At 39.6% G+C, this 24,508-nt stretch overlaps 1 protein-coding gene across 1 annotated transcript in view; it reads left to right on the top strand.

Annotated features, from left to right (window-relative positions):
- The window catches only part of immp1l (inner mitochondrial membrane peptidase subunit 1), a 219,522-nt gene that overhangs the window by 76,046 nt on the left and 118,968 nt on the right, over window positions 1–24,508 (top strand). The window contains exons 2-4 of the mRNA XM_048607352.1: window positions 324–463; window positions 13,227–13,315; window positions 13,414–13,540. Of these exons, the coding sequence (XP_048463309.1) occupies window positions 324–463; window positions 13,227–13,315; window positions 13,414–13,540 (356 nt within the window). The remainder of the gene's footprint in view (window positions 1–323; window positions 464–13,226; window positions 13,316–13,413; window positions 13,541–24,508) is intronic.

The following is a 24,508-nucleotide window of genomic DNA, read 5'->3' as shown; positions in this document are numbered from 1 at the left end:
AAGCATTCACATGCTTCAAATTTTTCTTCTGCAAGTATAGGGCCTCAGTGTTTGCAACAGTGTTAGGGGCTACTGCAACTTTCCATATTTTCACTGAATGTAATAATTTATCCTTTCTGTCTCAGTTTATCCAGCAATCCCTCCCCTATAGCTGTTAATGTTTACTGTGGCATATTGCCTGCATTTAATTTAGGGTTCTCTTACAGTAGACAAACATTTCGGTAATATTGGTGAGATTCAGTATCAGATCAATCCAAAAATAAACTAATATTTGATTTTTGTATTTTGCTATGATTTGACAGTACTGTACTCTTTTTTTTCAGGATTCTGGCTTTCATTTCTGTGGAGGAGACCTAACATGTTAGGAAGATTGTTTGGTAAGGTGCTGGGATTCACAGGCTTTACAATTCAGTATGGCTGTATTGCCCACTGTACCTTTGAATACCTAGGAGAGATTGTCATGGTATGTCTTCTATTGCTTTCTTTTTGATAAAGTATTGTGTTCTATAATATACTGTCTTTTTTTTCTGAAAATCAGTCAAACATCATGACAAAGTTGAAGGGACCAGAGAGTTATTTTTACTGAGTTAATTATACTGAGTTCACACACTGATAATCACTGTGGCTGGAACAAATGTAAATAATCCAGTAATATAATCAGGTACTTTGATATTATTAGCTCTCTGTAATGCTTTACTTAGACTTGACCACTATTTTACCAATTATCAATATCTGTTGAACATGTAGGAATAGATGGAAAATGGAAATATTTTATTGCTTCAATTTTAATGCTTCTGGGTATTGCCTAAAGATTATTTGTTATTAACATCAGGAAATAAAACATGCCTCTGCTTTAAAGTCTGGACCATTTTTTTCTTCCATTTCTGTGGATCTACAATAAATTAATGGCCAGAGTCTATATCATTTCTGTTGTGTTATGTCTTATGGTCAGTATGTTAGCGTGTCTTGGAGAGATATGCTCATGATATTATAAACTGCATCATAAAAATGATTTGAGGGTATAAAGATCTCATACTCCATCTTACCTTGGAGTACTTGAAGCGTAACACTGTATTGTAAGCATGTTCCTCTGCTGTAAACCTATAGCCTGATATTAGTCCAGATATTTATGTGCCTGAGGAATGTAATGCTTAAATGTAATAATTAGCTGTAATAAATATCTGATGGATGTGAGACAACATTAGGATTGCTGCATCTGGTCAAACACATGTTGGATGTAAACTCACACTATGGAGCACTAGTGACTGTATAAGAGATTCCATTATCTCAGTAGTAGATAATAGGAAAACTAATTGGAAGACCAATGAGATAACAACAGCTTGGACAGTAGGCAGTTTGGACATGGATAGTTCCATACCTTTAGGTAGCATGGGTTTCTGTGAGTGCAGTCAGCTGTACAGATCAATATATAAGACATGAATCACCAGGAAAACAACACTAATTTATATAACTTCAGGATTAACAGACCCAAACTCGTGTCATATAGATAGCAATCCCAAGACTCAATGAACTAGATTGTTGGAAGATGCTACTGGAACACTGGCAAACCATTTAAAGATATGTGTGTGAAGTGGTGAATGATTACATCGTCACTCCACCAACCACACTCAAACACTTGACACTAGTATGTATTATCAAATGAGTGACCATTAAGTGTCAATTACCAAAGCAAGATGTTCACATTGCATTGCTGCATTTTCATTCAACACCAATGGAGAATGAATTACCATCCCCAGCACAACCTATGCTCAGAAAGCAAGTACAAATAACCTTGCCCAGCAACTGAGTGTCTAATTGTTTTGAAACAAGGGACTGTCTTCTTTAAAGATGGAGGAGAATGAAAGATACACAATTAGCATCAGTAGAGAATTACCTTAAGTCCACAAAAGTCAGAGAGTCCAAGTTAGAAATACAAATACAAGTACTTGGAAAGCAGCAAAGCTTTCTAAAATCAGCAAACAGCCTAAAGGATACAGTCATTATTGATGTAGCATTGCATTGCAACGATGCTTCAAGCTGGCCCAGACCAATGCATGGCATGTCAACCATGCACAATGAGAGCGAGGAAGAACACTACATGCATTTTGTTTACCAAAGAGGTAGCAAATAGCAGCAAAACAATCAAATTGTAAAATAAGTGCAACAAAGAACAAGGCATAACTCTCCACATGGAAATAGTTTCATTAGATTACACTTTCAAAGTGTTACACTGATGTTTTAATTCTCTTTTTAACCTGTGTTCTTAATATCTGTTTTAGCTGTTTGTATAATTATTAAATTGACAGCACGTTTCAGTACAACCATGTATATATGTTTGGGATAAGTTTTCATCTGAGGAAAAGTGAGATGCTGTGTTATATGTCATGGTAAGTGTGCCTTTAAAAGACATGCTAATCATAACATTGCTGCAACATAGCATGTGGCCTGAGGATATAAAGATTTCATATTCAATCTTAATCATGGTCATGATCCACATAACCAGGGGAAATAGACAGGACTTTAAACTAAACAAGATAGGGTGAGGGATCAAGCTTGGGTTATTGTGATAAAACCAGGGGTAGGGGAGGAGAGGAAAATGAAGGTCAGAGAATGTCAGGAAGGGACAGTGGAAAAGAAAACTTAAAAAACATACCAGAATCAAGACTGTCTGTTACAATATAACAAAAATAGCTCTCAATGTACACAACATCCATGACAAAGTTGATTAATTGATACCACACTTTGAAGTTAATAAGTATTATCTGAAATCCACTACAGAGACATGGCTGGAAGATTAGGTTCTGAACTTTCAAGAAGAATGGGAAGCTAGGTAAAGTGAAAGGGGTAGTATTCCTAATCAGAAATAGTATTTGTGCAATAGTAATGTCTTTGATTCAGGAGATAAGGTTATGGAATCTGTTTAGTTGAAGATGAAGAACAGTAAGGAAAAAAGGAAGGAGTGATATACAGACCTCCAAACAGTAACCACAATGTAAGATGTATTATACAAGAAGAACTTTTGGCAGCTTGTGATATCAAGGGCCAGAAATAATTGTGGGTGGTATCTTAATATAAACTGGAAAAATCAGAGTGTTAATAGTAGCCTTGATGAGGAATTCATTGAATACTTTTGAGATTGTGCTGCTCTCAGAAACTTTCTAGAACTGACCACAGAGCTGATAGGATTAAATAAAGGCTTTAAATTAAAACAAAGAATCGTCGATGTTGAAGATCTAAAACAAAAGTAGTAACTGCTGGAGAAACTTAGTAAGTCTTGCAGCATCTGTGGAAAGAAAGCAGAGTTAATATTTTGAGTCTAGTATCTCAAAGAAGGGTCACTGGCCTCACTGTTAACTCTGCTGACTCTCCACTGATGCTGCCAGACCTGCTGAGTTCCTGCAGCAATTTCTGTTTTTAAGTAAAGGCACCTCTGGGTAGCAACAATCATAATGTGAATAAATTTTATATCCAGTTTGAAAGGAAGAAGAAGATTGGGGCGAAGACCAGCATTTAAACTTGAAAAGGGACAAATATATGGGCATGAAAGCTAAGCTAGCTGAAATCAATTGGGATATTAGGCTAGCAAATAGATCAATAGTGAAACTGGCAAACATTTGAAGGGATATTTCAGAATACTCAGAATAAGGATCTTCCAATGATAAAGAATAATTCCAAGGAGAGGACCCACCATCCATGGTTAACTAAAGAAGTTAAAGAAAACGTCACACTTAAGGAAAAAAATATAATTACACAAAGACAGGTGACAGGTTAGATGACTGTTCAGAATATTAAGAATGACACAGAATAACTAAAAAGTTAATCAGGACAAATAAAATAGAGCATGAGAGGAAATTAACCAGAAATGTGAAAAATAAATAGCAAGAGTGTCTATAGATATTTGAAAAGGATAAGTAGTAAAGTGAGTGTCGGTCCTTCAGATGTTAAGAATGGGAATTAATTAAAAAAATCATAAACATGGTAGATGTAATGAGTAAATATTTTGCTTTAGCCTTCACAATTGAGGATAGAAAAGATATCCCAGTAATACTTGTAAATCTAGAAGTTGAAGGAAGAGAGGAATGGAGTCAAATTGTAATCACTAAGGAAATGAGTAAACAGAGCAAACTGATGAAGCTGTGGGTTGATAAGCCTCCATGTCCTGATGGACTTCATCCTTGAGTTTTAAGATAAGGGTTCTTATTTTTCTAAAGTTCTTTAAATTCTGGAAAGGGGCCATGAAATTGGAAAATAGTATATACCCAAAAAAGAAGGGAGGTAAAATACAGGAAACTAAAGGACATTTAACTTTATGTTGTCGTGGGGAAGCTGTTAAAATTGATCATTCAGAGGTTTTAACTGGGCACTTTGAAAACTCGAGGTAATCTGGAGGATTCAGCATGGTTTTGTGAAATGGAAATCCTGTTTGACTAATTTGTTGGAATTCTTTGAGGAGTAATTGGCACTGTTAAAAAGGAAGATCGAGTTTTATAAAATTCATTCATGGAGTATGGGCTTTGCTGGCTTGGGTCATCATTTATTGCTCATCTTTAATTGTCATTGAGACAGTAGTGGTAAGCTACCTTATTGGACTGCCACAGTCCATTTAGTATAGGTACAGTGTTGTTTTGGAGGGAGTTCCGGGATTTTGATCCAGCAACAATAAAGGAATGGGACATGTTTCTGAGTCAGGAAGGTGAATGGCTTGGAAGGGAGCTTGCAGTGGTGGTATTCCTCTGTATCTACTAGTAATAATGGGTTTAGAATAGAATAGAACCATCGAATCCCTACAGTGTGGAAGCAGGCCATTTCATTAAGTCCACACCAACCCTCCAAAAGCATCCCATCCAGATTCACCTCTCTACTATCCCTGTAACTCTGCTATTCCCATGGCTAATCCACCTAATGTGAACATCTTTGGACTGTGGGAGGAAACTGGAGAACCCGGAGGAAACCCAGGCAGACATGTGGAGACTGTGGAAACTCCACACAGACAGTTGCCTAAGATTGGAATTAAACCTAGGTCCTTGGTGCTGTGAGGCAGCAGTGCTAACCACTGAGCCACTGTGCTGCCATTTGGAAGGTATTGTATAAGGAAGCTTGATGACATTCAATAGTGCACCTTGTATACAGTACACAATGCTGCTACTGTGCATTGATGGTGGAGGGAATGAGTGTTTGTAGATGTGATGCCAATCAAATGGGCTACTTTGTCCTGGCTGGTATCAGGCTTCTTGAGTTTTGGAACAGTAATCATCCAGGCAAGTAGGGAATATTCCATCATGCACATGGGTATAGGATTAGGGGAGTCAGGAGGTGAGTTAGTGTCTTCAGGATTCCTAGCCCTTCACCTGCTGTTGAAGCCACAGTATTTGAATGGCTGGTCCAGTTCAGATTTGGTCAGTGATAAGCCCCAGGCAGTTGATAGTTAGGTATTTAGTGATGATAATGCCATTGACTATCAAGGGACAATGGTTAGATTCCCACTTGTTGGAGATGTCATTACCTTGCACTGGTGTTGCACAAATGTTATTTGTCAACCCAAGACTGATGGTTCTCCAGATCTTGCTACAAATGGACATGGACTGTTCCAGTATCTGAGCAGTTGCAAATGGTGCTGAACATTGTGCAATCATCAGTCATCACCTCCATTTTTGACTTTCTAATGGAAGGAATGTCATTGATGAAGCAGCTGAAAATGGTTGGGCCAAGGATATTATCCTGAGGAACTCCTGTAGCAATGTCTTAGGGCTGAAATGACTGTTCTACCATTAACCACAACCATCTTTCTTTATACTAGGTATGACTTTAATTAACAGAGACACTTCCTCTGATTCCCATTGACTCAAGTTTTGTTAAGCGCTCCTTTGATGCTATTTAGTCAAATGTGGCTTGATGTCAAAGGCAGTAACTTTAAGCTCCCCTCTGAGTACTTCATTTCATTTTGTCCATGTTCAAACGAAGGCTATAATGAGGTCAGGAGCTGAGCGACTGTGGTGGAACCCAAACCGAGTGTCAATGAGCAGGTTATTGCTAGACAACTGCTGCTCGATAGCATTGTTGGTGATCCTTTCCATCACTTTACTGATCAAGAATATACTTATGGGGAAATAATTGGCGAGGTTGGATTTGACCTATTTTTGTGTACAGGATTTGCTGGTTATTTTTTCACATTGCTGGATAGATTCCAGTGTTGTAGCTGTTGTGAAACAGCTTGGCTAAGGGAGCAGCAAGTTCTGGAGCACAATTCTTCAGAATATTGCCAGGGCCTTTCCAATATCCAGTGCTTTTAAGGCATTTCTTGATGTTATGTGTTGTGAATCGAATTGGCTGAATAATGCATTCTGTGATGCTGTGGTCCTCTGTTGGAAGCCAAGATCAGTCACCTGCTCAGCACTTCCTGCTGAAGATTATTGTAAATACTTCAATCTTGCCTTTTGCGCTGAGGACGGGGTAATTGAGGATCCTCCTCCTCCAATGAGTTGTTTAATTGTCTACCACCATTCATAACTGGATGTTAGAGATCAGATTGGATTTGTTACTTGTGGAATTGCTTGGCCCTGCCTATCACTATTGTGCCTGTAGTTCTGTTTTGTAGCTTCAACAGTTTGATACCTCATTTTCAAGCATGCCTGGTGATGCCATGAGTGTCTTAAGTCAATGCTTTGGACTCCCAGGGCAACTCCCTCCTGACTCTATGCAACTATGCTGCTACCTCTGTTGTGTCTGTCCTGCCAGTGGGACATAACATACCAAAGATGGTTATGGTGTTATTTGTGTGAGATATGATTCATGCGTATGACAATGTCAGGCTGTTACTTGACTTGTCTGTAAAATGGCTCTTTCAATACGGGTACTTGGTGTTAGGAAGAAAGACTTTGCAAGATCTCCAGGGCTGTGATGCCATTGTCATTTCTGGGGTCAGTGGGGGCTTGATAAAGTGAGTGTCTTGGTAGACCATTTCAGAGGACTGTTGGAGTCAACCACATTGCTGTGTTTCTGGGTGGGGGGGGGGGGGGTCACATGTAGTCTAAACTTGGTAAGGATGGCAAGAATGCCCTTTCTAAAGGACATTAGTGAACGAGATGAGTTTTACAGTAGTGATTTCATGGTCATCATTAAAATTTACAACTTAAATTTTATTTTTCTTTTTTAAATTCACATTCCACCCTCTGCTATGGTTGAATTGAAACCCAGGTCTTCAGAGCATTACTGAATCTCCAATTGCTTGTCCATCTTCTCCCAATTCTGTTGATGTAATTTAAATGGACTTCCAGAATACATTTGACAAGGTCCCACATAAAAGATGATTGTGCAAAATAGGAACTCACGCTATATACTAACATGGATAGAATATTGGCTAGTTGGCAGAAAGTGGACAGTAAGCACAAGTGGGTCCTTTTCGGATTGGCAGGATATGACAAATGGAGTACATCAGGTTCTTGTGCTGGGAATCCCCTTAATGTTTTACAATTTATATTGATGATTTAGATGAGGCAATTGAAGGCATGATAGCTAAATGTGCAGAAGACACAAAGATAGGTAAAATGGTATATTGTTAAGCTGACAGCTACGATGTACAGCTTAGGTGCGTTAGCAAAAATCTTCCAGATGGAGTGAAATGTGAAAAAATGTATAGATGTTCACTTTAGCAGGAAAAATAAAAAAAAATATTTAAATGGAGAATGACCGTAGAATTCCAAGATGTAGAGGAATTGAAGTGTTTTAGCACACGAGTCACAAATGGTTAACATGCAAGTACAATGTCTAATCAGTAATGCTAATGGCACGCTCACCTTTATGACCAAAGGAAAAGTAAAATTAAGGAAGTTATACCTCAGTTTTACAAGATGTTAGTGAGACTACACTTTGAATAGTGTGTAGAATTTTGGTCTCCTAATTTACAGAAGGATATAAATGTGTTGGAGGTATTTCAAACAATGTTTATTATATTGATACCTAGATGAACTGTGTTGTCTTGTGTGCATATATTTGACAGGCTGGGATTGTTTTCATTAGAATTAACAATGGCAATGAGTAATCTGATTGAATTTCTTAGATCGTGAATGGTCTTGGTAAGCTGGGCATAAAAAGAATGTTTCCCCTTGTCAGTCAGTCTAGAACTAGGGTACGCTGTTTTAAAGTAAGGGTTACCGTTTTAGGAGAGAGATGAGGGGAATTTTTTTTCTATCAGAGGGTTGTGTAACTTTGAGGCTCTGCATCAAAATGCAGTGGAGGCCAGGTCATTTTAAGGTGAAGGTAGATGGATTCTGATAAGGCCAAGACATCAATAGGTATCAGGGATAAGTGAGAATGTACAATTTGGAACAAAAGCAGATCAGCCATGATCTTATTGAATGACTGAGTAGGCTTGAAAGGCAGAATGGCCTACTTCTGCTTCTAATTCATATGTTCATATGGTGAATATTTTGGCCAGAAAATTAGATGAATATCTTTTTGGAGAGTCAAAACCCTTGCAATACTGTATCACTAAAATACTGAGGGGAGCCAAATTGGGGATGTTGCTGGCCATACAAGATTCCTTGAGTGGCTATCTGGTGACAAGCTGGAGGCCAGAAAAGCCTCCTTTATTTCCCCTGCCTCACACAAAATACTTCTGCTATAGGGCTCCACTTTGCTGTGGAGGAATTTCCTTTCCACAATAATACCCTGCCACCCATGTTGACCAATAATTTTCTTAGATCTTCACAGGGTGCCTATGTCTTGATCTTCCTGCACATTCTCCCGTCCACCCGTCTCCTAGTGGTGCTGTTGACAGGAGCACTGTGCAGGCCTCTGCATTCTTAATTTACTGGTGTTCCCAGACTCAGCCGCCTAATTAGCAATGACCAATAAGATTGTGAAGATAGGCAGCTGGGCATCACCTCTGAAAATCTTTGAAGGAGGTAAGATTCTGCTTAATGCCTTTGAGATTCACAGATATTACCTGAAGTAATATATTTAAGCAAGCCAATGCAGAGGCAAGAATGTATAAGCCTATGTTAGCTAATCATAGAATGTTGCCATTTTTAGTTCAAAAGATTCATATGTTTACTGGAAGTGCATGTCACTGGAAGGCAGAATCTATATTTATGATAGTGATATTATGCATAAAGAGCCATTATTGAATTGTAGTTTCAGAGTTAAGAATATAAGAATATAACAACATAAGAAATAGGAGCAGGGATAGTCATTAAGCCCACTCATTCTTGAAGGTTATGGCTGAACTTTAATATCAATTCTACTTTCCTTGATCATTTAGTACCCAAAAATGTCTCAATTTGACTCTTAAATATACACTTAAATGAAACATCACAGTTCTCTTTTATAGAAAATTGTAATGAGCCACAACTAAACGATTGAGCCCTTATCCTGAGACAATGTCTCTCGCTCTTAGTAAGTACCCTGTCAAACTGTCTAACTTTATGCATTCAATGAAACCACTTTTAATTCTTTAAATGTTTGGTGGATATAGGCCCGTTCTGTACAATCTTGTGTCATAAGATCAGCCTTCTCATCCCATGATTCAATCTTGTAAACTTTGTTGCATCCATTCTGAGGCAAGTATATCTTTCCTTCAGTGAGGAACCTATGTTTAGTCTCACCATCATCTGTATAATTGCAGCAAGATTTCCTTATACTCCAAAACCTTTATAATAAAGGCTAAAATATGATTGCCTTTATTTGCAGGCCTGTGTGCTAACTGTAGATTTAATAGCATAGGAAGTGGGAGCCAGCGTAGGCCTTTCAAACTGCCAGTCAACGTGATTGTGGCTGGTGCTCTACTTCATTGTCATTTCACACACTATCCCTATGTCACTTGATATCTTCAATATCGAGATATCTGTCACTCTCTGTCTTGAATATATTCAATGACTGAGCCTTCACAGCCCTTTGGAGTGGTGAATTCTAAAGATTCATTACTAATTGTATGGAAAAAAATATTTTTCATCTCTGTCCTAGTCCTAGGACTAGACAGAATGAGGAACTGAAAGAAATGAGTATTAGTAAAAAAAAAGCAGTTTTCGAGAAATTATTGAGACTGAAAGTTGACAAATTCCTGGGATCCAATGCTTTATTTCTCAATGTTGAAAGAGGTGGAGTGTAAAGACTAGATGCATTGCTGATCAACTTTTGATATTTTATGGATACTGGTATGGTGCATCTAGATTACAAGCTTGCAAATGTATTACTGTTATTTATTATTATCGAAGGAAGGTGGGCGAGCCAAAACAGCGAACCACAAACCTATTAGCCTGACATTAATAATGGGGAAAATTATTAGAATCTAAAGTATAGGACGTGACAACTGGACACACAGAAAATGATCAGAGATAGTAGGAACTGCAGATGCTGGAGAATCTGAGACAACAAGGTGCAGAGCTGGATGAACACAGCAGGTCAAGCAGCATCATAAGAGCAGAAAGGCTGACGTTTCAGGCCTTGACCCTTCATCAGAAAAGGGGGAGGGGAAGGGGGTTCTGAAATAAATAGGGAGAGAGGGGGAGGCGGATAGAAGATGGATAGAGGAGAGGATAGGTGGAGAGGAAACAAACAGGTCGAAGAGGCGGGGATGGGGCCAGTAAAGGTGAGTGTAGGTGGGGAGTTAGGGAGGGGATAGGTCAGTCCAGGGAGGACGGACAGGTCAAGGGGGCGGGATGAGGTTAGTAGGTAGGAGATGGGGGTGTGGCTTGAGGTGGGAGGAGGGGATAGGTGGGAGGAAGAACAGGTTAGGGAGGCAGGGACGAGCTGGACTAGTTTTGGGATGCAGGAGGGGGAGGGGAGATTATGAAGCTTGTGAAATCCACATTGATACCATTGGGCTGCAGGGTTCCCAAGCGGAATATGAGTTGCTGTTCCTGCAACCTTCGGGTGGCATCGTTGTGGCACTGCAGGAGGCCCAGGATGGACATGTCGTCTGAGGAATGGGAGGGGGAGTTGAAATGGTTCGCGACTGGGAGGTGCAGTTGTTTATTGCGAACCGAGCGTAGGTGTTCTGCAAAACGGTCCCCGAGCCTCCGCTTGGTTTCCCCGATGTAGAGGAGGCCACAATGGGTACAGCGGATGCAGTATACCACATTGGCAGATGTGCAGGTGAACATCTGCTTGATGTGGAAAGTCTTCTTGGGGCCTGGGATGGGGGTGAGGGAGGAGGTATGGGGGCAGGTGTAGCACTTCCTGCTTCAAAATCTCCCCTCCCCCTACCGCATCCCAAAACCAGTCCAGCTCGTCCCCGCCTCCCTAACCTGTTCTTCCTCCCACCTATCCCCTCCTCCCACCTCAAGCCGCACCCCCATCTCCTACGTACTAACCTCATCCCACCCCCTTGACCTGTCCGTCCTCCCTGGACTGACCTATCCCCTTCCTAACTCCCCACCTACACTCACCTTTACTGGCTCCATCCCCGCCTCTTCGACCTGTCTGTTTCCTCTCCACCTATCCTCTCCTCTATCCATCTTCTATCCACCTCCCCCTCTCTCCCTATTTATTTCAGAACCCCCTTCCCCTCCCCCATTTCTGATGAAGGGTCTGGGCCCGAAACGTCAGCCTTTCTGCTCCTATGATGCTGCTTGGCCTGCTGTGTTCATCCAGCTCTGCACCTGGTTGACACAGAAAATGATGACCTGATTGGGCATTGTCAACACAGATTTATGAAAGGGAAATCATATATTTGACAAACGTGTTGGAGATTTTTGAGCATGATAGAATAGATTAAGTGGAGCCATTAAAGGTGGTGAAATTGGATTTTCAGAAAGAGTTTGAAATGGTACCACCAGAGATTAGTAAACATATGGAGTTGAAGGTAACTGTACTGGCATGGGTTGAGGATAAGTTACAGAAAATAAACAAATTCTCAAAATGTGACTAATCGGTACTAAAAGAATCAATACTTGGTCCCATCTGTTTATAATCCATGTCAACGATTTGGATTTGCGGTTCGAATGTAATACTTCTAAGTTTACCAATGACCAAAAACAAATTCGAAATATGGTATGTGAGGAGGGTGCAAAGAGGTTTCAAGAGGATTTGGTCAGATTGAGTGAGGAGACGAGTACATGTCGGATGGAATATAATGTGGATAAGTGTGAGGGAAACATTTTTGGTCAGAGGAAGGGAAGTGCAGAGTATTTCTTAAATGATGAGACTCTGGAAAATGTTAATATCCAAGGGACTTCTATGTTCTTGTTCATAAGTCCATGAAAGTTAACATGCAAACAGTTAGGAAAGAAAATAGTATGTTGGCCTTTATCATAAGAAGATTTGAGTACAGGAGTAAAGATGTCTTGCCTCAATTGTATAGAACCTAGGTGAGACATCACCTAGAGAATTGGGTATGTGCAGATTTTGACTTTTATTGAAGGAAGGATATATTTTCATAGGGGAACTGCAGCAGAGGTTCACCAAACTAATTCCAGGGTTGGTGGAACTATCCAATGAGGAGAGATGGAAAAGCCTGGGCCTGAATTCTCTAGAGTTTTAGAAAATAAGATATGATCTAATTGAAACTTATAAAATTCTTTAAGGGCTGAAAGTGTACGTGCAGAAGTGAAGCTTTCCCTGGCTGCAGTTTTAGAACCAGAAGACCCAGTTTCAGAATAAAGAGAATTCCACTAGGAATGAGATGATGAAGAATTTCTGCGCTCAGAGGATATGGAATTCTCTATTTCAGAAAGATGTGGAAGCTCAGTTATGTTCAAGATATAGATTGTTAGATTTCTAGAAACGAATGACAATGAGGGAATTGGAGATAGTGTGAATAATTGGCCATAGTCTGGAATGGAAAAGCAGAATGAATGGCCTACTTTTAACTCCTATGTCCCAAATGGCATATGTTTTTTTCCGTGACTATGTTGCCTGGTTCTAGATCGAAAGTTCTAGTTCTAAAGCATATTTACTGCATCAACCTATCAAACCCAATTGGAATTTTTTAAATGATTGAATGAGATTGTGTCTCAATCTCATGTCTTATAAATCAAAAATGGGATGTTTGTCATTGGAGAGTGAAAAGGAAAAATAATGGCAATTTTGTTCTTTCAATCAAAAAACATCTTTAATTGAAATTTCAATGGAATACTTTCGAAGTTTGAATACTATTATCCCAAAGACAGCAGAAATTTCCGAACCAATGTTTTTGTCGGTGGCTCCAGGAAAGATTTTTCAACATGCTTGCTTAAATATGTTCAATATATTTGCTTAAAAGTCAGCAATGTATTTTCCTTCATTTGCAGTGTTCCGGTCCTTCCATGGAGCCTACAATTAAGACCTATGATGTAATTATCTCTGAGAAACTCAGTCGACAGTTTTATCGCATTGAAAAGTAAGTGGCCACGAAATTACAAGTATCAGAATCTTTAAATCAGTAATTTTTCTGTTTATATATATTTCCTCTAATCTCACTTGGAATTTTGTCCACAGAGGTGATGTGGTAATTGCTAAAAGTCCCAATAATCCCAAAATGAATATTTGCAAACGAGTGATTGGTCTAGAAGGAGACAAAGTGTGCACAAGTGGTCCACTAGATGCCTTTAAGACCCATAGATATGTGAGTATTATTTTCTTTAGGTAGTTCCTTCAACAATAATCATTACCTTTGAGCATTAAGTAACAACAGCTAAAGCCTATTTAGCCCAACAACACAACTAGTGAACCTGCAGAAAGTCACTGAAAGGTAACACTGTGACCTTGACAACTGTGTAAAAATTTTTCAAGTAAAGATAATGATTCATCACTCTGATTGCGTGCCTGTAAGGTGTATTGCTGGAAAAGGGTTGAATCTTTTTTGATGAGATGGCAAGACTGATGTATGAAGAGAGACTGGATCAGTTCACGTGAGTTTAGAAGAATGAGGGGAGATCTCCGAGAAACTTATAAAGTTCTAACAGGACTGCACAGAATTAGTACAGGAAAGATTTTCCTGATGATCAAGGGACCCAGAACAAGGGATCACAGTTTAAGGATCTGGTTAGGCCATTTAGGACTGAGATGAGGAACTTCTTCACCCAAAGAATAGTGAACCTTTGAAATCTCTGCCACGGAAAGCAGTTGAATGTAAACATTGACTGTTTTCAAAAGGGAGTTAGTTATAGTTCTTAGAGGTAAATGGATCAAAAGGTATGGGAAAAATTGGAAACAGGGTACTGAGTTGAATAATCAGCTATGATCACATTGAATGGGAACAGTCTTGAAGTGACAAATGGCCAACTCCTGCTCCCATGTTCTGTTTCTATGATGTCTATGATAAGAGCTTTCTGAGTTGCCAGTCTTTGTTTTGCCCCTTTCTATCAAAAGAACAGGCAGATAGACAGGCTCTGTCCATCTAATACTAATAAGATTGCCTTATTAGTAAGAAATCAAATTAAATGAATACCAAGAAGTGATATAGGATCAGAAGGCGTAGAATCTATGGGGGTAGAGTTGAGGATTGGGAAACCTTTAAAAATCAGCTGACAATACCAAAAAAAACAATAAGTGGTGAGAAGATGAAATATGAGAATGAGCTAGCTAGTAACATAAAAGAAGATTGCAAGATTTTTTAAAAGATATCTGAAAGGTAAGCAAGGCACGAGTGGACATTGGACCACTGGAAAATGAGGCTGGAGAATTTGTAATGGGAACAAAGAAATGGCAGAGGAACTGAATACATACTTTGCATCAGTTTTCACAGTGGAAGACATTAGCAGCATACCAGAACTTCTAAGAGAGGCAGAGAGCAGGGGTGAGTGTAGTGGCCATCATTAAAGAGAAGGTGATGGGATAGCTGAAAGATCTAAAGGTGAATAAATTATTTGGACCAGATGGACAACACCCCAGAGTTCTGAACTCTAAAACCTTAGATACTTTACAATTTCTGAGGAAATTGTAAAGACATTGGCAGTGATATTTCAGGAATCACTGAAGTCAGGGAGGGTACCAGGGACAAGAAGAGGACAAAGGTAACACCCCTGTTTAAGAAGGGAGGGAAACAGAAGACAGGAAACTATAGGTTGGTTAGAAGTTGGTAAGATTTTAGAGCGCATTATTAAGGATGAGATTGCAGAGTACTTGGAAGTGCACAGTAAAATTAGACTAAGTAAGCACGGCTTCGTCAATGGGAGGTCATGCCTGAAAAATCTCTTAGAATTCTTTGAGGAGGAAATGAGCAAGTTAGACAAAGGAGAGCCAGTGGATGTGATCTACTTTGATTTCCAGAAGGCCTTTGAAGGACAACGTGGCTTACAGAAGACTGCTAACTAAAATAAGAGGTGTTAGGAGCAAGATATTGGCATGGATAGAGGATTGGCTGACTGGCAGATAGCAGAGAGTCAGGATAAAGGAGTCACAGGATAAAGCAGTCTTTGTCAAGATGGCAGCCAATGACTTGTGGAGTTCCGTAGGAGTTAGTGTTGGAACCTCAACTATCTATGTTATACATTAATGATTGGGCAGAGGAACTGAGGGCATTGTTGCTAAGTTTGCAAATGACACAAATAATTGGAGGGACAAGTTGGGAAGTGGGGAAGCTGCAGAAGGATTTGGACAGGCTAGGAGAGTGGTCAAGGAAGTAGCAGATGAAATACAATGTGGGAAAATGTGAGGTTATGTACCTTGGTAGGAAGAATAGAGATAAAAACTATGTTCTAAAAGGGGAAATGCTTCAGAAATTTGAAGTGCAAAGGAACTTGGGAGTCTTAGTTCAGGATTCTCTTCAGGTTCATGTGCAGGTTCAGTTGACGGTTAAGGCAAAAGCAATGTTGGCAATCATTTCAAGAGGGCTAGAAAACAAGAGCAGAGATGTACTAATGAGGCGGTATAAGGCTCTGGTCAGGCTGCATTTGGAATATTCTGAGCAGTTTTGGGTCCCATAATTAAGGGAAGATTTGCTGGCATTGGAGGGGATCTGGAAGAGGTTTACAAGGATAATTCCGGGTATGAAGGGTGTCTCATGTGTGGAGGATTTGAGGACTCTGGGTCTGTACTTAATGAAGTTTAGAAGGATGAGAGGGGATCTGAGTGAAATTTACAGAATACTGAGAGATCTGGATAGAATGATCGTGGGGAGGATTTTTCCACTAATAGGGGAGACTAGTACCCGAGGGCACAGCCTCAAAGTAAAAGGGCAACCCTTTAGAACTGAGATGAGGAGGAATTTCTTCAGTCAGAAGGTGGTTAATCTGTGGAACTCATTGCTGCAGAGCACTGTAGAGGCCAAGTCATTGAGTGTATGTAAGACAGAAGTAGGTAGATTCTTGATTGGTAAGGGGATCAAGGGTTACAGGGAGCAGACAGAAGAATAGTGTTGAGAAACATATCACCCATGACTGAATGGCAACACAGACTCGGTGGGGTAAATGGCCTAATACTGCTCTTATATCTTATGGTCTTTTGTAGAATAAAGTTTGCTCCTGTGCCTATATCTTATTATCTTGTGTTCTTTTATTAAAAGTACATTGGCAGTTTTTTGTGAATATGTTGAGTGACTGAATATGTTCAGTGACTAACCATCAAGATAACCAAAATGTCAGATTTTAATCATGAATCATCTGAATTGTTCATTATTACCGTCAGCTGGAATCATGCCAATATAGTTATAGTATTATTGATTGCTCCCTTGCTGCTTTAAGCTAAGCAGTAATTCCACTGCAATAATCATTGGGAATCTTTTCCTGTAAGGATTTTGGGCAATGGTGATTTGTGAAAAGCACTGAGTAAATAGATTTAAGGGTGTATTAGTTCACCTCTACTTTTATTATCTAAATACAGTGAAATAGGACAACATATCGTGAAGCTGTATCTATAGCCTTTGATATGACTGTATGGTATAGGTAATTAATTGTGTGTCCCTTCTAAAGTCCTACTTAATCAAGTAAATTGATGGCAAAATTGAAAGCCTGGGCTCTCTGGAGTAACTAAACAGGGTTAATATTTAATTTTGAGCATCAATTGCTATCAGTATGTTATTGGCTTTGAAAGCACTGATATTTAATCAGGGATTATGATTAAAATGCTTCTTATCCAAACACATTGCATCTATTTGCCCTTGCTTTTAATGCCATTTGCTTTAGCTTTAAGCCTTGTTTTGCCATATGGCCAATATTGCCGAGGTTCAAATTTATTTTCCCGTTTTCATTGAAAGAGTCACCAGATTAAAATACTCTTGGCACCATAAACCACTGATTTGTCATTTAAACAGGAGGAGTGCCTGATGTCACTTTATTCAGCTAGGATCTGTAAATAGGGTACTGCCTGCTTTGTCACTCAGATTGATAAAAGCCTGTGTTACACATCTATTTCACAGCAATAACTTCTTCACAATCAATCACTACAAATTGCTAATGCCCAAGCACTCACTGACATTGGGGAAATTTGTTTACTCTTGTGCTTAAGTGGAGCATATTACCAGGATGACACAGCTCATTCATTCTGGATTTCCATGGCCAATGTATTTGCAGATGAAGATTCATTAGTTGATAGATAGTGAGGTTGGACAGTGGGTGGGTGAGCGATACCAAGGGTTACGCACAGTGGTTAACCCTGAACCATTTTCCATATCAAACAACGCATCTGCCTGTGGTGATTACAGCTCAAAGTGCTGTGTTGATGTGCATATCAGTTATCACAAATGGTACAGACACTTTGCTTGTCAGCAAGTGGTAATTGTATATGTTGATGCTCCCTTGTTGGATTAAAAATATTGTTTAGATTTGTTTGCTTCAGGTTCCAACTGCATGACTCACCTTTGACTTATATTGTTTGTTCTCCTACAATCTGTTACTTTTGGCACTTTTGCACTAATGAGCTGGTTGTTTCTTCAGTGTTCTGGCCATTATATTTCCTTTAGTAGACTAGTGTGGTTTTACCTGATGACCTGGTATTGTTCAAGATGGTCAAAACGCATGCTACAGACACTCAAGGACACATTTTTTGGAATAGATTTTATGTGCACCCACTATGCATGTTCCAGCTTGGCTAGCCCACCTTCCCACCCAGCCGCAAGCTCAATCCCATAATATGCCAAGTGGATGAATTCCAAAACAGCCAGCCTGCCTGCCATAATGAATAATTATAGGTCAGTGAGGCTTGTTAACAAGCTTGTTGGCCTAAATAATATACTGCCCATGCCATAGGATGGTTACCGTTGACAGCCAGGTGGGGCTGGGCAGTGCCTTTTTTAGAAAGAAGTTTTTAAAAGGGTGGTAAGGAGGGGTGTTATTATCTACAGCTGGGCATCCTTCATGCATCTGAGGAAAAACTGGATGAGTCTCTGACTTGTCGTGAGCAATACCACAGAGGAGCTGTTAGTTTCAGAGTTGAAACTAAGCGCAGTTTACATGTTTTCTGTGGGTTCTTGTAGCATAGTGGTAGTGTGCCACGTCTATTAAAGAATAGAGTCAAACAGCACAGAAACATGTCCTTCAGCCCAACTCATCCATGCTGACTCGGTTTCCCAAACTGAACTAGTCCCATTTGCCTGCATTTGGCCCATATCCCTCTAAACTTTTCCTATCCATGTACCTGTCCAAATGTCCTTCAAATGATGTAATTATACTGGTCTCTACCACTTCCACTGGAAGCTTATGGCATATACACAACACCTTCTGTGAGAAAATAGTTGCCTCTCAGGTCCCTTTTAAATCTTTCCGCTCTCACTTTTAACCTATGCTTTATAGTTTTGGACTCCCTTACTCTGGGGAAAAGACCTTGCTATTCACCTTAACTATGCCCCTAATGAATTTATAAATCTCTATAAGGTCATCCCACCAGGCCAGGAGGTGTGTCATCATATGACCAAACAGGTTGCTTAATAATAACCACAAGTAATCTAACTGGAGGGGCTAAATGGCTTATTTTTATTCTCATTACTATAGGTATTTTGAATTTTGTGGCTGGTGATAATAAAAGAATCGTGACTCTTTCAACACCACTTGTTTGCCTTTTCGACTAGCTTTGAAATGTGTTTATGCAATAGACATCAGTAATTAATAGAATGATCTTTTGTGAGATTTATATGAACCATTGCCCCCAGCAGCCATGTCACTGCACTTGTAAGTAGAGCTTCCATCCCTTAGAGAAAGGAAGTTGCATCCCTGTGCTTTTTGTCCTCTATATGCGAATCTTCCTGCTATGTTTGGATGCAAATCTTCCCGTTCTGTTTCCCTCCAAGCATTTCTGGAAGTTGGTATTATCAATAGAGATATACAGCACAGAAACAGACCCTTCAGTCCAACTCATCCATGCTGACCAGATATCCTATACAAACCTAGTCCCATTTGCCAACATTTGGCCCATATCCCTCTAAACTCTTCCTAAACATGTACCCATCCGGATGTCTTTTAAATGTTGTTGATCATACCAGCCCCCACCACGTCCTCTGGCAGCTCATTCCATACAAGCACCACCCTCTGCATGAAAATGTTGTCTCGTAGGGGCAACTTTTATATCCTCCCCCTCTCACCTTAAACCTATGCCGTCTAGTTTTGGATTCCCCCACTCCAGGGAAAAGACCTTGCCTATTTACCTTATCTGTGCCCCTCATGATTTTATAAACCCCTCAGCCTCCGATGCTCCAGGGAAAATACCCCAGGCTATTCAGCCTCTCCCTATAGCCCAACCTTCCAACCCTAGCAACATCCTTGTAAATCTTTTCTGAACCCTTTCAAGTTTCGCAATATCCTTCCTATAGGAGGGAGACCAGAATTGCACACAATACTCCAAAAGTGGCCAAACCAATGTCCTGTACAGCTGCAACATTACCTCCCACATCCTGTGCTCAATGCGCTGACCAATAAAGACAAGCATACCAAATACCTTCTTCGCTATCCTACCTACCTGCTACTCCACTTTCAAGGAACTATGAACCTGCACTCCAAGGTCTCTTTGTTCAGCAGCACTTCCCAGACCTTACCGTTAAGTACAGCACAGATATGGACAAGGGCAGAAAATCCAATACAGTTTTTTGTTTCTGCCCAAGATAATTTCTTACTCCATACAGTGCAACACTGTTGTACACAAGGAGAACACTGGCCCCAAGAAAGCTGTAGACACCACAGAGCTAAAATTGAACCTTCAGTTTAACAAAGCTTTTAACTTAGATGGGTATGGGAAAGCTGCTGGTTATATATCCAGTGATCTTCTGAATGGTTAACTTGCTTTTGGATCACGTTCACCTGAATGTCCATACCTGTGCTACAAGGACAACAGTAAGTGAGATATGAAGATAACAGATTATCCACACTTACAACTGGGAACATGAAGATAGCAGATATTGACATTTACAACTGGGAGACAATCTGGAAGCTGATTTTTGGAAGAGGTGAGCAGAAACAAAAAGTTCAGCTGGCCAAGAAGAGAGCCCCGTAAAAACAGAGAGCAACAACCTTGCGCCTTATCAGCCAATGTCTTTTCTTTGTGGCCGGGAGTACCATACCGGAGTGGGACAACTGAGTCATACCAGCCATGCTTAATACAGAGTTCACATGGACTACGTTGGTTCAGGAGATACCCTACCACGCTTTCTCGAGAGCAAATAGGGATAGGCAACAAAAGCTGGCCTTGCAAGTAACAACCACATTTGGTGAAGAATTAAACTGTTGACCACTATGTCTCAAACTGTCATTTCACAAGATGGAAGGCTGCTTCCACAGGACAACATCAGCTTTAGAACAATGACAGCATTTTGATAAAATTACTTTGTTCCTAACAGCAATGATTTTAGTTAGAGTTTATTGTTGTAAATTCACTTTTGGCTCCAGCTCATTGATGATTGCATGGTTCTTGTTCTGTCTCTGGAACATTCCACACTCTAGGTGTAGACATATCATTTCCCTTTGAAGTTTATGAATGCTCACATCAAACATTAAAAAGTTAACGGCCATGACATTTACAAGGGATGTCTGGTACATTTGCACACAGTGCTAGTTCAACCTTTTTCTACCTGTATATGTAGTGTTTTTCCAGCCGTGGGACATCCCAAAGTGGTTTGGATTCAAGTAAGAACTTTTCATTGTAATGATTGTAATTTGGAACATGAGGCATTTTGCAGACAGTTAGATCCCACAAACAGCAATGAAACAAATTAATAAATGCCTTGTTTTAACAGAAATCATTAATAAAAAGTAAACAAAACAATGTTGGTCAGGGGACGTGAAGAACTGCCCTTGCACTTCTTTAAATCATGTCATGGAATCTTTTTTGTTTAGGAGAGAGTGTTTTGGTTTAGCATTTCATGCAGAAGATAATATCTGAATAGGATAATACTACCATATTTATAAAGCACTGGGGAAGATTATGTACTCAAACCCCTGAGTTGGGTTTTACGCAGCATCTTCTGAGTCTGAGACAATAGTGTTCTCACTGAACCAAATGTGCATTTTATTAATTATTTGGTAGTGATTCAGGTGGGGGGGTGGTGGCGGCATTCTGAATAATAAGTTCTAGGACAGGTCTTCCTTTGTGTATGCAGTGTAGACACAGCTTGAAAAATGCGATAGGTGTTTACAAAACTCTTCGAAAACAATTTACATTTTTCACATTAATTCAGTAACCTATAGTGTGGGGTGTTCCAGAGACAAAACAAGAACCATGTAATCATCAATGAGCTGGAGTCAAAAGTGAATCTACAACAATAAACTCTCACCAAAGTCACAGCTGTACAGAACAGAATAAATTTTTAAAAATGCTATTAAATGCACTCTGTGATAAATGCAGCATCTGTCGTGTATAAATTAGGAAAATCTTGATTGGCGAACTGAACCAGTTTATTTGGGACAATGAAGAAGTGGTATATAATTGTATCACTATCCCTGGATAGGGAGGCTAATAATTAGCTTTCAGGTTCCCACTTCTGATTGTTACCTAGTAATCTCCATGAGAAAGTGGAAATATTTCAGTGTTGGAGGAGGAATAGGTTGAGGTCAGATGTAATACCACTGTTTCTTCAGTGGTGACAGTTTACACTCAGTCTCCAAGTTCACAGATGAAGAGTGGTGCTGGATATATTCTAGCATTCAAGGAATTATTTACCTTTTATACAAACTGAACTAATGCCTCAGGAGAAGAAAAGAAACCAAAGAAAGAAAAACAAGGCAAGAATAGCTAATGCCTATGATTTAACATTGTGATATTAGCTGGAAAGAAAGTATCGTGTTCAGCTCCACTTGATGATGATAATGCCGGCTTCAGCTTCCTATTTTAATCAGCCCAGCTGATCTGCAAGATAAAATCATGTTAAGAAGAGATCAGTCATAAGAAATGTAAAATATATAAGCAGAGGCTTTACATTCTTACTTATCACGTTTTCAGTAACACATCAAGCAGGAAATTAAAGGGTGTTTTACCTTTCAGTTTCAAAACACATTGCTTTATTTAGCAACTTATTACAAATAAACTGCAAGTACATGCAAACTCTGTAATCTAGGTTTCTTACAAAGTAAATTTCTAATATTTAATAGAGGCTTTTCCTTCCCAACTACATGATGCTTTGTTTGTTCATCTTTCGATATGTACCTCCTGACTTTTATTATGCAATTTTAATTTTTTTTAAAATTTCTTCCTCCACTTCACCTTTATCTGAGATGGACTTCCAAGGCTATCAGCAGTAGCAACAGAACCAACATTTGACTTTATACCAACCAAATATTTTCAAGTGTCAGAAAGACTTTACTCTATCCACCTCATGGCTGGCCTGAGTTGACTCTTCCTCATAGTCAGTCCTTTAGATTTAGGGATGAATGACTTCCTGTCTATTTGCAAGGGTTTTGAAATGACTGATAATTTCAGTATGTGATTGCAGACTCTGCCACTTGTGAGGCAGGTACTGTTTGAATCTAGATGAGTTATTGGGAGGTCTGTGTACTCTCTCTGATGCCTCAACTTTACCTCTGCATAATTCCTGACTTTTTGGATCCAAGCCAGGTGGTGAGACAGAAAGCAAGACACCTTCCTTTGCAGGTAGACTATTTGATGACTCAGTTTTATAGTCCTTCCAAACCTTAGTGTTACAGCTGCTGTCTATGTATACGAATATTTTCTAATCAATCTGTTCAAAGATGTTATTAAATATCTCTTGGGCAGATTGGACTTGAACCTATGCTTCCTAGTAGAGGCATTACCACTGTGTGACAAGAGTCCCAATGCCTATAAATATGATCATTTTTCTCATTAGTGAGCTACTGAGGCACAATATAAACATTTACAATCAACCTGTTCAGATGTGTTATGACTGTCCTCTGGAGCAGTGGGACTTGAACCCATGTCTCCTGACTCAAAGGTATGGATGATACCACTATACCACAAGAACCCTTGTCCCTATAGCTATGAGATTTTCTATATCAATTTGTTCAGAGATGTTATTACACACCTCTGGACCAGCTGTGACTTCAGCCAAGGCCTTCTCTTTCAGAGGTAAGAACAATACCATTGTGCCATAAGAGACCCTCCCTCCCTTCTTAGATAAGTGCTCAGACAATTAATAGTCACCACCTGTTACTTCTTAATCCTAAATAGTGATCTTATCTCCTTTCTTTAAATAGCCTGTATCATTCAGGGCCCTGTAATATTCCACCTTGGGAGTATATTCATATGCAGCACCTTGGCACAGTCTAACAACTTAAAGGCAAGCACTAAGTTAGAAATCTCCAAATAGAACTTTTCAGTCTTGTATATAGCCTCTTAAATCCTATGATATATTCTTCAATAGAATATTTATCCTGCTTTCTAAATTTATCAAAGTCAGACCATGTCTCAAATGCATTTCATAGGTCAGTCTCTGAATACTCAGTCTTACAGCTTCTTCTGCCCTTTGCTATTACCCAAACCCAGCTGGAGAACAGCAATGCACCAGTTTTTGTTGCATTGTGGCAGCTTAGTGCAGAAGTTCAGCTACAACATGTGCCCCTCAGTGGTGACTTCATGTGGAAGGCAGGCCAGTAGCTTGTTAGAGTTTTATTGGGTTATTGGGACCATCTTGGTGTCAACAGAAAAGTCTGGGATACATGCTTCAGAAAGGCATTGGCAATGATGCATCAATGGTTGGTGTATGTGACCGCAACATGAAGAGCACGGTGTGGTGTGAATGAGGAAAGCAAAAGTGTGATTAGTGTGGTGAAGATGATTGGTCCAGACAGTCAGGAGGCAAACCCATAATCAGTCCAGTGGCTGAGCCATTTTTAGTTTGTCTGGCTGACATCACAGTACTGATTTCCTCGCACTGAAGATCCTGATTGGTCAAGGAATTTGACTGTGCTGCCATTCTTACTTCTTTCACTTGGAATTCATTCTGTCACTCTCAATAGTGTAACGTGTCCTACTTGAATTTCCTGAGTACTGACTCTCTAAAAATGCCGGTCTTTCTATTTAATTTGGCCTTCAGATCAACAAGTGGAACAAAATGAGGAGAGAGAGCTGAGGACAAACATAAATTGATTGAAACAAAAAAAATGAGCACAATCGGAAAACCTGCATTAAGAAAATGAAAAGCAACAATGGAAAAGGTTGCAATGAAAATGAAAAGCATTTGTGTTGAAAAGTGATTTGC

This window comes from Rhincodon typus, chromosome 17 (assembly GCF_021869965.1).
Source record: "Rhincodon typus isolate 14 chromosome 17, sRhiTyp1.1, whole genome shotgun sequence".
In the NCBI taxonomy this organism is placed as follows: Eukaryota; Metazoa; Chordata; class Chondrichthyes; order Orectolobiformes; family Rhincodontidae; genus Rhincodon; species Rhincodon typus.
The sequence above is the reverse complement of the archived record's forward strand: the minus strand, read 5'-3'. Positions and strand labels throughout refer to the sequence as shown.